The sequence below is a fragment of the Leguminivora glycinivorella genome, chromosome 10, assembly GCF_023078275.1.
Source record: "Leguminivora glycinivorella isolate SPB_JAAS2020 chromosome 10, LegGlyc_1.1, whole genome shotgun sequence".
NCBI classification, from domain to species: Eukaryota; Metazoa; Arthropoda; class Insecta; order Lepidoptera; family Tortricidae; genus Leguminivora; species Leguminivora glycinivorella.
In genome coordinates, this window is record NC_062980.1 from 6,330,992 (window position 1) to 6,345,596 (window position 14,605).

At 35.5% G+C, this 14,605-nt stretch overlaps 1 protein-coding gene across 4 annotated transcripts in view; it reads left to right on the forward strand.

The window, feature by feature from the left end:
• The window catches only part of LOC125230119, a 512,573-nt gene that overhangs the window by 347,107 nt on the left and 150,861 nt on the right, over nt 1–14,605 (forward strand). The window contains exon 1 of one of the 4 annotated variants that reach the window (XM_048135151.1): nt 9,238–9,450. The exons of the other annotated variants lie outside the window; for them this stretch is intronic. Within the exon in view, the coding sequence (XP_047991108.1) occupies nt 9,360–9,450 (91 nt within the window). The 5' untranslated portion in view covers nt 9,238–9,359. Of the gene's footprint in view, nt 1–9,237; nt 9,451–14,605 lie in introns of those variants that run through there. 4 annotated transcript variants of the gene reach the window in all.

Below are 14,605 nucleotides of genomic sequence, written 5' to 3' on the forward strand. Positions count from 1 at the left end.
TCGTTTAAGGTTAATTATTTGCAAAAAAGACCTGCAATCAATTAATTAAATTTTATATCCATTTCCGATCATTAGTGTCTCGAGCTGACCGGTCGAATGACTGCAGGCTAATAAACCTGATTGCATTAGAAACGGTAATTGTCATAAAACTGTACTTATAGGTCTTGATCGGTTTTTTTTTTAAGAGGTACTGTTAAGAGGCAACAGGAGCGAAAATGCCCTAATGGAAAGGAGCTCCCGTTTCAATTTAGGAATTTTAATTCAATACACTCGTGTTACTGACTATATTTATAGAAAAAAATTGTTCTTCAAGGACAACTCAGATAAAATATATTGCACAAAAATCTTTAAAATCGAGGTACCGATCTCGACTCTTTCTTCCTCCAAAATTTAACCAATCGGATCGAAACTTGAGTATCTGAATAACAATGAAATAATCTGTGTCGGACCCTTTATTTTTTTTATGAATTTTGAACGCCACACCTTTTTTTGCGTCATAATCAATTTGGCGGTTCTATTAAATTTTCATATGCCCTAGCGCCTTTAAAAATGAAAATATCAAACAAATCAAAACAGTCCGACAAAGATAAAAATAATAATAATCTGTGTTGAAAAAAATATTGCCTCAAAATTATTGCTTCAAAAGCCAGGGAGAAAATAGTCGAGAACGTTGCTATAGAGAATTGGCCACTTCTGTTGCGTCTTAAAAATAGCAGTTTTTTCTGATTTTTAGAATGTATTTTAATATTTTTACATAATTTTAACTCGGCTTGTATCATAAAAACTATGAAATATTGCAAACTGAAGCGTGAATATGCTAACATAACATTTAATTGCATGGCCTGCACACCTATTAGGTATAATAGAAAAAGGTACAAATCAAAAACTTAAAAATGTTGGAATTTCTCCTCTCATTTATTTATTTATTTATTGTTATAGCCTTACTAATTATTCGATTTTATTGGTTTCAGGTAACGACACAATTTTACCAGCAACGGCGTCCATTAAAATCGGAAAGGTTTGAGTGACTCATCCAATCATGAAATGTCTAATTCTTTTTTTAAATCCTGCACATCTGCGTTCCGTACATTAGAGGTCGAAATTGTGGGAGTTTGCAAGTTTTGACAGAAAAAATGGGTCTGTTTGCGAGATTTACAATGTTTTCTTAGAGTAAGAATTGAAACATGTCGTAGGGTAAAACCCCAATGAGGGTCGGCTATTTTGTGACCCGTATTTATTGTTTTTTAACCCACGACGCAAAAACGACGGGGTGTTATAAGTTTGACGTGTCTGTCTGTGTGTGTGTCTGTCTGTCTGTCTGTCTGTTTGTCTGTCTGTATGTATGTCTGTCTGTGGCATCGTAGCTCCCGAACGGATGAACCGATTTGGATTTAGTTTTTTTTGTCTGAAAGCTGAGGAAGTCGGGACTGTTCTTAGCCATGTTTCATGAAAATCGGTATACTATGTCGCGGTCGGGGGTTTTTTCAAAATTTTAATTTTGTGGTTAGGTTATTACAAGAGGCTCTATCATTACTACGGCCAGATACAAACAGACAAGAATTTGAAAGAAAGAATTTGTTATTTTCCACGCAACTAAAATTTTACCCTGGTGATTAAAATGCTACACTAATGCTACTTCAATGATTTTTAAAGGATTGTATTTTTTTTGCCTTTTTTATTAATAGCCCGGTTATATGTTCCACTGCTGGGCCCCTATAATTTCCAAAGCTCCTGTTGGTGTTTTATTTCTGGTCAACTACTCATGATGGTTTCATGGTCATGCCATCCATGGTGTCCGTTTAGGCCTACCACTAGCACGTCCACGCTTAATTCGAGGCATACACTTGGTACTTTTGCCTAATACTCCTTGCGTTATCCCGACATTCGCCACGGCTCATTTTATTAATTTCTCGCATAAACCTAGAACCTGAATACTGACCTACAACTATACCACCCACATAAACACTTAACAATCATAGTCAGTTGCTCCTTGCTTTTTTTCTGAAGGAGTCCGAATGCCAAAAACGCCCCGGACCGTTTCCTGGTGGAAATGTCACGCGCATTCCACCGCGCCTAGCGCACGCACCCCACGCGCCGACCTTCTCAATGCTAATCGCTGCGCACGCGCACAGTAGGCTCTTTGCAGCAGTATGATAAGACGAAGCACTTTTATGTGCTTACAGTACGTCATAACTCATAAGAGTTGACTTTAAGTAGAGGAGCATGCTGAGTTTTCTAAATTGTAATTTAATTTATTATTATTTATTTTTATTTATTTAGAACACATACATACAGTCATTCATACATATGACAAGGGTGCGTATAAATATATGCATGCAAACTTACTCTAAAAAAAACCGGCCAAGAGCGTGTCGGGCCACGCTCAGTGTAGGGTTCCGTAGTTTTCCGTATTTTTCTCAAAAACTACTGAACCTATCAAGTTCAAAACAATTTTCCTGGAAAGTCTTTATAAAGTTCTACTTTTGTGATTTTTTTCATAATTTTTAAACATATTGTTCAAAAGTTAGAGGTATCAAAAAACGATCTTAGTAAACCCTTATTCATTTTTAAATACCTATCCAACAATATATCACACGTTGGGGTTGGAATGAAAAAAAAAATCAGCCCCCACTTTACATGTAGGGGGGGTACCCTATTAAAACATTTTTTTCCATTTTTTATTTTTGCACTTTGTTGGCGTGATTGATATACATATTGGGACCAAATTTCAGCTTTCTAGTGCTAACGGTTACTGAGATTATCCGCGGACGGACGGACGGACGGACGGACGGACGGACGGACAGACAGACATGGCGAAACTATAAGGGTTCCTAGTTGACTACGGAACCCTAAAAAGACCATCATAACATTCAGAACAGTAAAAATGCAAAGCTATGCTAAGGTTATACATAATACAATAAGTATTTTAGTATTTTATGCAACAGGCGTTTAAAGGAGGTCAAAAAAGACGAGTGGCGTGGGTAACAATTTGAGGCGAAGCCGAAAATTGTTATTAAGACGCCACGAGTATTTTTTGGTTCAGTTAAACACCGTTGCATACAATTCTTTTTCTACGACCATGCACTTACTTTTTAATAGTTTTCTAGAATAACTTTCGTGAAATTCGCACTATTTCCTGTATTTTGACGCGTCAGCCTCCCCTCTGTTCCTGCACTCACCCTGTCGCTCGCACTCCCCCGCGCCGCCGCCGCCGCCAGCCCCCGGCGCCCCGCGGCCCGCTATACGCCTTAAAAGCTACCTAACAATGCTTAAAGAGCTATATCGTATGCGTGGGCGCACGGGGCGCCGGGCGGGGGCGGGCATCTTTTATGTAGGGTTTTAACGATCTATGCACGACACTGTAAATGACGAATAACACGGGAGTAGAAAAAAATATAAAAGTATGCAAAAGTGGTAGCTACGAAGATCTTTATATAGCATGTGGTAACAAGTGAATTTAGAATGAAGATGTAGATGTATGAAGATGTCTTCATTCTTCATTCTAATTTTTTTTTTGTTACGAAATAAAGTACAGGATATTGACATACATGTTACTTACGATTGCTTCTCAAATATTAAGCATTTTGGATTTACTAGTCAGTATTAGCGGTTAATTTTCGAATTCTAATGAGCATAGAAACACTCTGAATAGTTAATTTTTTATAAACCTAGAAAAAACTAACCGTAACGTAAAAGCTATATTTAATATCAAAAATGTATAAAAGTGCGTTTTATTCCAAAGCAAATTCCCCAATAATTATTTAGATGCAAATTTTCAGTTCCTTCCCTCGTCAACGTCATCTCCTCCTCTGTCATTAAGCAAAACAAAACATTATGCTTTTACTATTATTTTTTGTAAAATAAACAATAACATGAACTACTTACTGTTTCTAAATCGTTTACTACGACAACTGACAATACAACTCTATAATATAGCCGCTACGCACCGTATTGGGCGTACGCGGGATTTCTCAAATGAACTAACAATTGTGTTGGTTTGAATAATATGTGCTGGCTTAGGTCTCAACAATGCTGTTGTCAACTTGCTGGTTTAAATTTCTGAACCGTGTAAGCATTGTGTACAATATATTGTAGTACAAAAATAATTATACAGTAAATCGTATGTTTTACAAGTTTTACAACTACTAATTATGAAACATTTTTTATGGTACATATTTATTTAAGATTGTTGAAATTTACCCATCGATTAGAAGTAGGAACTAGCGACCGTATAGCTTGATGGTTGCTTAGTTGCTTACCTATAGCAAAGAGGATCGAGTATTGTAGAGAGTTAGTCGAAGTAAAATGTGTAATCACAGTGCATAGACTGCATTGACACAGGCTTAAAACGTTTAAACCTCAGTTTTGACAATTTGGCCCATATTTTTAGCTTGATATGTATTAAAATGTCAAATATTAATATTAGCGCCATCTAGCTGAGCGTACCCCAAAGGTGTAATGCCATCTAGGCCACCGTACCTTTTTCTGTATGGTACTGAGGTACGTTTTTTCTTAGACTTTATCTGTCTATACGGAGTTATATATGTCTTTGCCTATAGGTACCTAATTCCAGTATGACACGGTACTCATTGAAGAATTTTTGTAAACTAAAATGATTATGTTGTCGTACGAAACTGTAGTTCCTTTTTTTAAAGCAATAGTGTTGTCAGTAATAATAATTTACCTACCTAAAACCACTCAAAATTATCCCGGATTAAAAAAAATATTGCCAATTAATTGCTTTAACTGTATTATTTCGTAGTTCATTTATGTTAGTTACCTGCCAGTTTCAAAAACCGACTCAGCAACTCGCGTCCTCTCGAAATGTGACATGGATTAAAAAAAGATCACATGCCATCGTGAGTGGCGTAAGGCTTGACTTGTCCCGATATTAATCTCAGTAAAACTTTAATGGCCCCCGAATTTGACAATATTTGGGGTCCAAACATTTTTATATATTTTGACAGCTCTTTAATGCACTGCCAGTAATTTATATAAGTTTAATGTACCGTATAAATTTAGTGGGTTTGTAATAAACATGTTGGTGTGAAAATATTTGTGTTAGTTTTTATGATGGTGTAAAAGTCGTATGCCGGTGATTATCTTCGTGTGACCCTGTTTACATAATGCGTACAGTGTGGGGAATTTACGAGTGAGGAAAATGTTTCTGAACTGAGAGAAATTAGGAAAATTTATTATTGTCTAAGCTAGGTTAAATTACCTGTTACATTTGTATATAATGACGACCGGTCTGGCTCAGTCGGTAATAACCCTGCCTGCTGAGCCGTGATCCTGGGTTCGAATCCCGGTAAGGCATTTATTTGTGTGATGAACACAGATATTTTTTCCTGAGTCATGGATATTTTCTATGTATTTAAGTATGTATATCGTCGCTTAGCACCCATAGTACAAACTTTGCTTAGTTTGCTTAGTTTGCTTTGTTTAGGGTTAAGTTGATCTGTGTAAGGTGTCCCCAATATACATTAAAAAAAAAAGTTTGCGGTTTGCGGCCTTACAATAATTTGAATTCTTATGCTTTCCTCGCCCTATCGCAATGCTGATACATTGCGCGAGGAAGTCGCCTGCTTTTCGGTCACCAGTGTGCGTAGTCGCATGCCCAAACGCTTCGACTCGTGAGCGAAGCGTGAAGCGTTTGGTCATTTGGTCATCTCGGCTACGCATGTCGCCGCGAGATAGACTACCCGTCCTTATCATACCAGTTAGAGAAGACGTGACATCTATCTCGCGGCGACATACTCCCGCGATTTCTGTGAAAAAGGTTCAACTCCAAAAGGTACACAATGGTTCTCTTTGCCAAGGCTCTAGTATTTTTATTCTGTCTGACGGAAGTATTATAATTAAAACAACAATTATTTCCAAACTGTTCAATTAAGATTTATTATACAACAGCTTATGGGTGCAATAATAGGTATTAATTGCCACAGGAAACTAGGTACATAATTGCTAAACATAATAATTTGCCGGAATGACAGGAAAGGCATAAAAACATGCATTATTTTCTAACACTCTTCTTCTGGCTTTAATAGGTAGGACTGGTGATTAGATTAGATCAATGGCCAGAGACTGCTCAGGCAGGCAAGTACTTATATGGTCGCATAAATAATAAAACATCAGGCCGTCCCTATCGCGCTATTTGTAAGTGCGATAGGGACGGCGCGCGACCATGCTATCGGTGCTGGATCGAGAAGACTGTGTTGAGAAAAGTGGGAAAAATCTTTACCCAGCAGTGGGACATAATAGGGTCCCAATAATAATAATAATTAGATCAGATCCCGATCGAATTCGTCTGCTGTTAAAGTAGAAGATACGAAATGGGACATCTTTATCCTATCGTACATTATTTACTTAATTGTGATGCCAAAAATAATGAAAAATCTACAAAATGACAAGGGTGAACATAAACTCAGAATAGATATCAGTCGGTCAAACACAGTAGCGCGATAACGCCTAACACGTCAGGCCGTCCTTTTCGCACTATTTGTTTCTCCCGCAGGATCATTTAAGTACGGTCAACCGTGGTGGCTTTAAGACGCTGACAACACCCAATGACCTTGACGCTAGCGTACACTGTCTATTCGTATGGGAGTAAGTGAGAGCTCGATGTCACTAAAAGAGGGCGGCTAGGTACGAAAAGTACGGAAAAATATTAAAATAAAATAGAAAGATGCAATATTTGTGCAATATGTTTCGTTAGTGTTTTAGATATGTATATTTGTGTTATTGTAATTTTAATTAAAGACAACTAAGTGAATAATTGAACGACATAGAACCGTTTAATGACGAACTCGAGACCAATCTTTGCAATTTTTTTCTATCGAACCGATTTCATTAAATCGTCTTTGTTCGTTGAAATATTATGAATAATAACATATAATTTACTTGCCTTACTAAATTAATAGTTTGTTTTAAAAAACTTCGCAAGTAAATAAATAAATAAATAAATATTATAGGACATTCTTACACAGATTGACTGAGGCCCACGGTAAGCTCAAGAAGGCTTGTGTTGTGGATACTCAGACAAGGGTATATATTATATATATATATATAATATATAAATACTTATATACATAAAAAACATCCATGACTCAGGAACAAATATCTGTGCTCATCGCACAAATAAATGCCCTTACCGGGATTCGAACCCGCAAGTAACATCAATATTGCGCAATTGGGTGTTGTTTTCTATGGTAAATTTACAAGAATATTTATTGATGCTAGTTACATGAACAGTTTCAGTAAATAATGAATAATATTAATTTTAAAGCCGTTCAAATACCATCAAAGTAACCCCAATTTTTCCTAAAGCCACCCCGGTTGACGGACGTACGGATTTTTGTTAGTACACACACATGTTATTAAAGAGACAAATCCATGACCTTTCATTGTCCAATCGATTAATCATCTAAATGAATTGTAAAAAAAATACCATAATTATATCAAAGTTATTTATTATACAAACAGTAATAAAGTCCGAACGGGTCACGACGGAATAATAATTAATGCTAATAGTACACCCAGCGACAAATGTACGACACAAACATTCTTATTCCCTTCTTTATTATTTAAACAATATGGTTCAATATGTTTTGAGGTATATGTTGTGATAAATTTGTTGCTGAGTGTAAAGAACAAGCGCGCTTAATAAAGTGGGTGTCAAAAGTTGGATTGTCAACTTTAATTACTAGATTTTGGAGCAAAAAATGTCAAATCGGATTAACAAGTGTTGACACTTTTAGGATTATGGGGAACGCTTTATGTTTCATCCATACAAAATCAATTTTCATTTTAGTAATTTTTCTCCCTTTATGTTAATCTACATTTTATTTTATATGATTTTTAATTTTTTTAAAGTTAAAATTATTTCAAAATATCATTAAGTCAGTGTTTGGCTCATCATTTTTACAATTACAAAAAAACGTGGTGGGGCCATTTTTTTTTTTTCAATAATATCTATAAGGTACAGCGGGATAAATCTCGACTGGGGGGGCAATTGTAACTGATCCATTTTTTCCATTGTTAAAATATCGATCCACTAAACACGCCTTTACCATGTATAACTGGTGGCCACTCTATTTAATAAAACATTGTAAAACATGAAAAAAATGGATCAGTTACATTTGCCCCCCAGTCGGTATTTGCCCCGCTGTACCTTACATACATAATACATATAAAGAGGTATTTAAATGAGTATTAGTTTGTATGAAAAACTGGTTCGGTGCTGTCGATTCTGTATGCAAATTTGAACTTTAGGGTCAAAGGAACTTAGCACCGGTTGTTTTTATGAAAAAACATGGACATATTTTCTTGGGTGTATTTTGGGTGTGTACTGTGTAGCATATTGTATTAATGCATATTTATAGGGATTGTTTGCAAAAATCTCATTTTCAGGTAGTGTGAGCAGGTCAGTTTTCAAAGGTTCTTTGTTTACAGGTTTATCCGTTTTTACCTACATATATATTTATGTTAATCTTTTAAATGAACATACTAAAACCAATTTTTAAACCTTTTGTAAATATACACTTATATCATTTTTTACGCCTGTTATAAACACACGCTTTTAGGTTATAAAAGACAAACACTATGGTAAATAAACTTAAACCCTAAAATTATTTACACTTGCTCATGAAGGAAGGTAAAAATTATAAAGAAATTACCACATTCAATTATCATCCCTAAAAGTCTAAAGTTCTACACAACTCAGGTTTTTATTGCTGTACTAGCATTTTCCCGCGCTCCGCTCGCGTTAGAAAGAGACAAAAAGTAGCCTATGTCACTCTCCATCTCTTCAACTATCTCCACTTAAAAAATCACGACAATTCGTCGCTCCGTTTTGCCGTGAAAGACGGACAAACAAACAGACACACACACTTTCCCCTTTATAATATTAGTATGGATAATACTTAAAACAATTTATCTTAAGTCCTATAATTAAAATAATAAAACAACCTTGGTTTCAAACCAGCCTTTCACAATATTACATGTACTAAAATAGTCCTTTGAAAATAACTTTAAAATAAAAGAAGTACAAAATTTAGGTACATAATAATTAAAAAAAATCATACCTAGCATTTCATCCCCTTTTAATCCCACAATTATTAAAACCGTAATCACACCAATTACAAGCCCTGCACGGACCTTAAAAAACCCCGTTACCACTACCTGTGTTTTTGTCAAAGTTCTGATAAACTGAACAACCTCAGTGCCCAGGCGCATGTCTCGCGGAGCGCACGACTGTTCACGCGCCCGCGCCTTTCCACTACGTTACTCCACTGCGTGACTTTGTACCCTTTTCCGTTGAGTGACAATTTCCAGTGTGTGTTTTGTGCGGTGTTAATGACATGTATATGAAAATGTATATAAAGTCGGAAAGGTTCTACCAGGAGGCTTTGAAGGAGGAGCGGTGCTTCTCTGATTACGACGACGATGATCGTAAGTCAATTTGTAAAATATAGTATAATATTTGTGTTTTTTTTTGTATCTGGGGGGCGATTTTTGAGTCTCACGGCGTTCGAATTCAGAAAATTGTCACTGAAAATAATAGGCGATTCACCGTTTTCAACCGGTATTTTAGTGACAGTGAGACTCAAAAATCGGCTAGTATAATCGGAGGTTATAATATTCATTGTGGATAAACAAATATATTGTTTTTTTTATTACTAAAACATAAACAACAAGACTATAACTACCTACTATAATAGGCAATACTGAGTGCTTAAATAAGTAGACGGCCACGAAAATTTTAAAAATCTTTATTCGGTGTAAACGCTAAATTAAAGAGCATTACGGTATTTAATTAAATAAATAATCGCATTAAAAAAACTGTTTTAATTAAGCAATGCGCTCATACATAAGATTTTACAATTTAATGGCTTCATAATAATTATAATCACAATTCTCGCGTTATACTTAAACGTTAATTTAAAAATTAACAATAACTTTATAAATATCAAGGCAAACATTATAATTACTTAGATTTTACACGCTTAATTATCTACATATGACATAACAAATCATAACAATTCCAAACTACCTTCATTTATCACTTGTTACATTAAATACACAAATAGGGTAACTGGGTTATAATATAACATTATGTTATGCCATGGCGTCGCATTGTGCGTTGATGTCTTTTGTACGAGCCGTCGGCGAGCGGCGAAATGAATGAAGATTGTTTTATTATACCTTCTTAGCAGAAGTATAAGCATTTGTTTTGAATTATGGAAATAAAACTTTATGATTTACTTTGAATTTAGGCCATTATCACGCTCCGGTGCGATGGAGGTTGTTTATATGTTAGGAAGTGTTTTCCCGCATCTAAACTCTTTTCAATAATAAATTACCTAAAGATTACAACATGTAAGTTTTATTAATAGCATTCTTCTTGTAGGTATTCGTTAGGGGCAAATGTCATCTGCAGTCAAAAAAGGTCACCTTTGATGTATGAATAACATATACATATACAGTATTTTAGATATGTATTTAAAATTAGTTACAGTTATTTTAGATATGTATATCCACGTGGATAAAATTAGTTTAGCAAGTATGTCAGTGTGAGAGTGACAGATGTCTTATCCACGTGGATAAGTGATATTACAACGCCGGCAGTGTTTTAGTTGAATATAAATTTCTGTTTTCTGATGTCTGTTGAACTAATTTATTATTAATGGATTCAACTCTTTACTTAAAATTAATAAGAGCGGATATTAACTAAAATTAAGTTACTGTACCCTCTAGGGTTCGACCGAACTTAACACTTTCGCTACCAAGAACCCGACTGTCGGGCACACCGCTCGTAGAAGCGTAGCCGATTACATGGGTTTCCCCGTATGTAGCGAAAATGTCTTAGATTTCTTGTCTATAAGAAGATTGATTAGGTATTCGTATGTTTTTGACGCTTTGAAATATAAAATACCACAATCACAACGTTAGCATGCAGTTCCCATACAAGTTGCAGTCGGTTTTCAGTCCTGTACCGACCCTTGACTATTCTGAGCATAATACAATTGTACGAGGTGCTAACCTTGCTCACAGTACACCTCTTTCCGTCTTTTACTTCTAAATCCCCATTTACTTTTACCTGAAACTCAAATTAAACACAAACAAAAACCCGACCTGTTTTTTGCAACAATATTACTTTTATTTCACCAGCCGGCTTAGCCACAGTGACAATCGTTGACAGTACACAGTCTGGCTCTGTCGCACCACTACAGGGTGATAAGGAGAGCTAGGTATGATAAGTACTTTAATTCTATGTGTTTAGATTTTCTTCTGTTTGTTACTCACTTGTTGGTCTCAACCAGTCAGTGGAAGTCACCAGCAACCTGCTGAGATGAGACCATAACGTGGCACTTAATTTATTTTCTCTTTTGTTATAATGTGTATTTTAAGAGTTTTAAATGATTCACGGTTAGATTAGTACTCCTATTTCCCGTGATCATGACGCATGCAACTGCGTCGAAATATCGGGACCTCAATAAAAATCAAAAAGGTAATCACGGTCTATATCCCGGTCAATATACCTAAGTCTAATGTGTATTTTGTTTTGCCTGTGTTCACGAATCATACATGACATGTTTATTCTATTCGCTAGCGAAGCGTAACCGGGTGTGCCGTTGGCTAGGTACCCAGGTAAGGGTGAAGGTACTAAGTAACCCTTCGGTCGGTTCAAAGGGACTGGTCATTGAAAGGAAATGGCGATGGACATAACAATGGGTTTTTTCGAAAGGGCCTAGAGCTTGGGAGGGTTAGATTAGCTTTGTTTGTAAACGTTAAATCAGCAGGCTTAAAGGATTTAATTTATTTTCTGTTTAAGATTTAATGGTGATAGTGAAGTACCGTTAATTTTATCTGTTTTATTTTACACGGTGATTACTAACTAGTAGTGCTTTACCAGCTTTTTCACAGATATTCATGAAGAATATATTGCCACTTCATTTAAGCATTACAATATGATCAATTATGGTCTTCATAAATATACATAGGTATATGGTTTATATGTATTGACTTACGTATTGCCACGAAAAGTATTAAATTAGATACACTATTTTAGTTATAGATTTTTACAAACATATGCAATGTGATCTGTGACTTCATGTGCAATATTAGAAAAGGGCCTTTTTATCAGAATTGGTATTTCTTTTGGAAAGGACCTTATGGTTTATTTTACTTGATTACTCGTCTTCTCGCCCTAATTTAGGTACTCGACTGAGACGCAATGCCACATATCTACTGATTTCCGTCTCAAGTTTCAAATAAATAACATACCACTAAACACTAATGCTGTAATACATTTCAATATTCACTACGAACATGTCACTTCCTGAAATGTCACACTTGTCATATCATAACGACAGGTGCGGACGCCGCGGACAACCTTGTGGGCTCTTTGTGTACCCAGCGCATAATAAATTGTGTATATATCGCGCCATAGGCATGTACTGTTCAATATTTATTTTCAAACATGTGGCTGACGATAATTTAAATATGAAAACCTTTTAATAAACTGACATTATGAAGATACAAAGTACGCGTCTGTAAAAGACACGATTAGTACACAATACACAAAATCAATTTATTTTCTATATTTACAAAAAAAACCTGAAAGTCCGGGATCTGAATCCGAGTAAGATAGGTTTTTGTATATTTATTTTCGAGTTATAGCTGTTTTCTTCCTATAATTATTCGTATATATTTATCTATATGTATATATCGTCGGCTAGTACTCATAACACAAGCCTTGCGGTCTTGCCTAGTTTGGGGATACCTAATCCTAATACGGTCTGTCAAAATACATGTATGCTTAGGCATAGACGTACCCCCTTATTCATAAACGTACTCTTAAAGTTATCAAGCCGATAAAGTTCGTTTGTCCTTTTCTATCACACTAATACGTCGGAAAGGGACAAACGAACTTTATCGGCTTGATAACTTTAAAATACGTTTATGAATAAGGGGGTAACTAATTATTTCTTTACTACAGATTAAGCACTTCAGCCCAGTAGTTTAAATGAAAACTATACGTAGGTAACCAAGTTTTAGTAAACTAGAAACTAGAAACATTATTGTTTCAACACCTTTCAGCCCATCGTCCTTTTAGATAAAGAGATCCGTTATTTCCCTTTCACTCATCCTCTGCAACTCGCAAAGTCGTCTGATCAAACAAAAGACCCTATTTTACGAAGGTGGTCATTTAAGGGCAGGGATTATACAGGTACAGGCCTGTGGTAGATGGATGTACCTGTTTACAAACTTATAATAATAACTATAACAATTGAGCTGTAGGTTGGAAGATATTTACTTGGGTCAGGTCTATTTTAATCTGGCTTTGAGCTACTTTAGTTTGGATTTAACCGAATAAATACGTCTTTAATTCTTTATCCGAGACCACTAAACAATGCCGTCCTAAACAGTGCAGATAATGTCCAAGCCTTAAATAGGCTAGTTTCCTGTAGGTACTTAATATAAAATATTTTTCACCACACCATCTGGTAAAGGCTTTCTTTGCTATTCGAAAACAGATAGCAAAATTGCATTTTATCCACAAGGGGGCAAAGTAATTTCATACAAATTTTAACTCGATGTCTTAATCTGGCTGCTAGATTTTACCTATAAATGATGATTTTGAATCATAAATATTGAATAAATTGATGGATTTGATTTATTTTGATGTTTTATAGTCAGTATTTTGTTCGTGTTGGTGTGGTGAAAAATTTGTGTTTCACTCGGTGGCAAAGTTTGTTTAACCTTCGTGCCTTGATACCCTCGCAACGCTCAAGATTCCACTTTTTGAACCACTCGCTACGCTCGCGGTTCAATATTGGAATCTTTCGCTTGCTCATGTATCAATATTGGCACGTGCGGTTAAACAACTACTTTGCCCCCTTGTAAAACAAATAACTATTATGCAGTTCACGAATAATTAAAAGAAGAATATGGACAGTAGTTACGTTTAAACATAATTTCTATTCAATAAGTCAAAGAGAAAGATAGGTATAAAGTAAATGAATTGACCGTGACGTCACTCCTCAGTATTTCATAGTAATTCCACATTAGCCAATCGTTTTGATAGTAAGAAACTAACCTATAACGTGATAATGTCCCATTATTATTTGACGACCGGTCTGGCGCAGTCGGTAGTGAACCTGCCTGCTACGCCGCGGTCCCGGGTTCGAATCCCGGTAAGGGCATTTTATTTGTGATGAGCACAGATATTTGTTCCTGAGTCATGGATGTTTTCTATGTATATAGTATTTATATATTATATATATCGTTGTCCGAGTACCCACAACACAAGCCTTCTTGAGCTTACCGTGGGCCTCAGTCAATCTGTGTAAGAATGTCCTATAATATTTATTTATTTATTTATTTATTTATTATGAATAAAATATAATATATAATTGGATATACATACACAGATATTCATACTTGAAAAGTATATTAGGAATGAATATGTATGATGAACACCTATATGATATATCATTAAGTACTAGGAATGTAACCCAGGACTTCCTGTTTTTGTACGTAGAATATCTTCCGATATCAGTGATAAAACGTAAAACCTGACTTCTGTGATAAAGAATTTAAA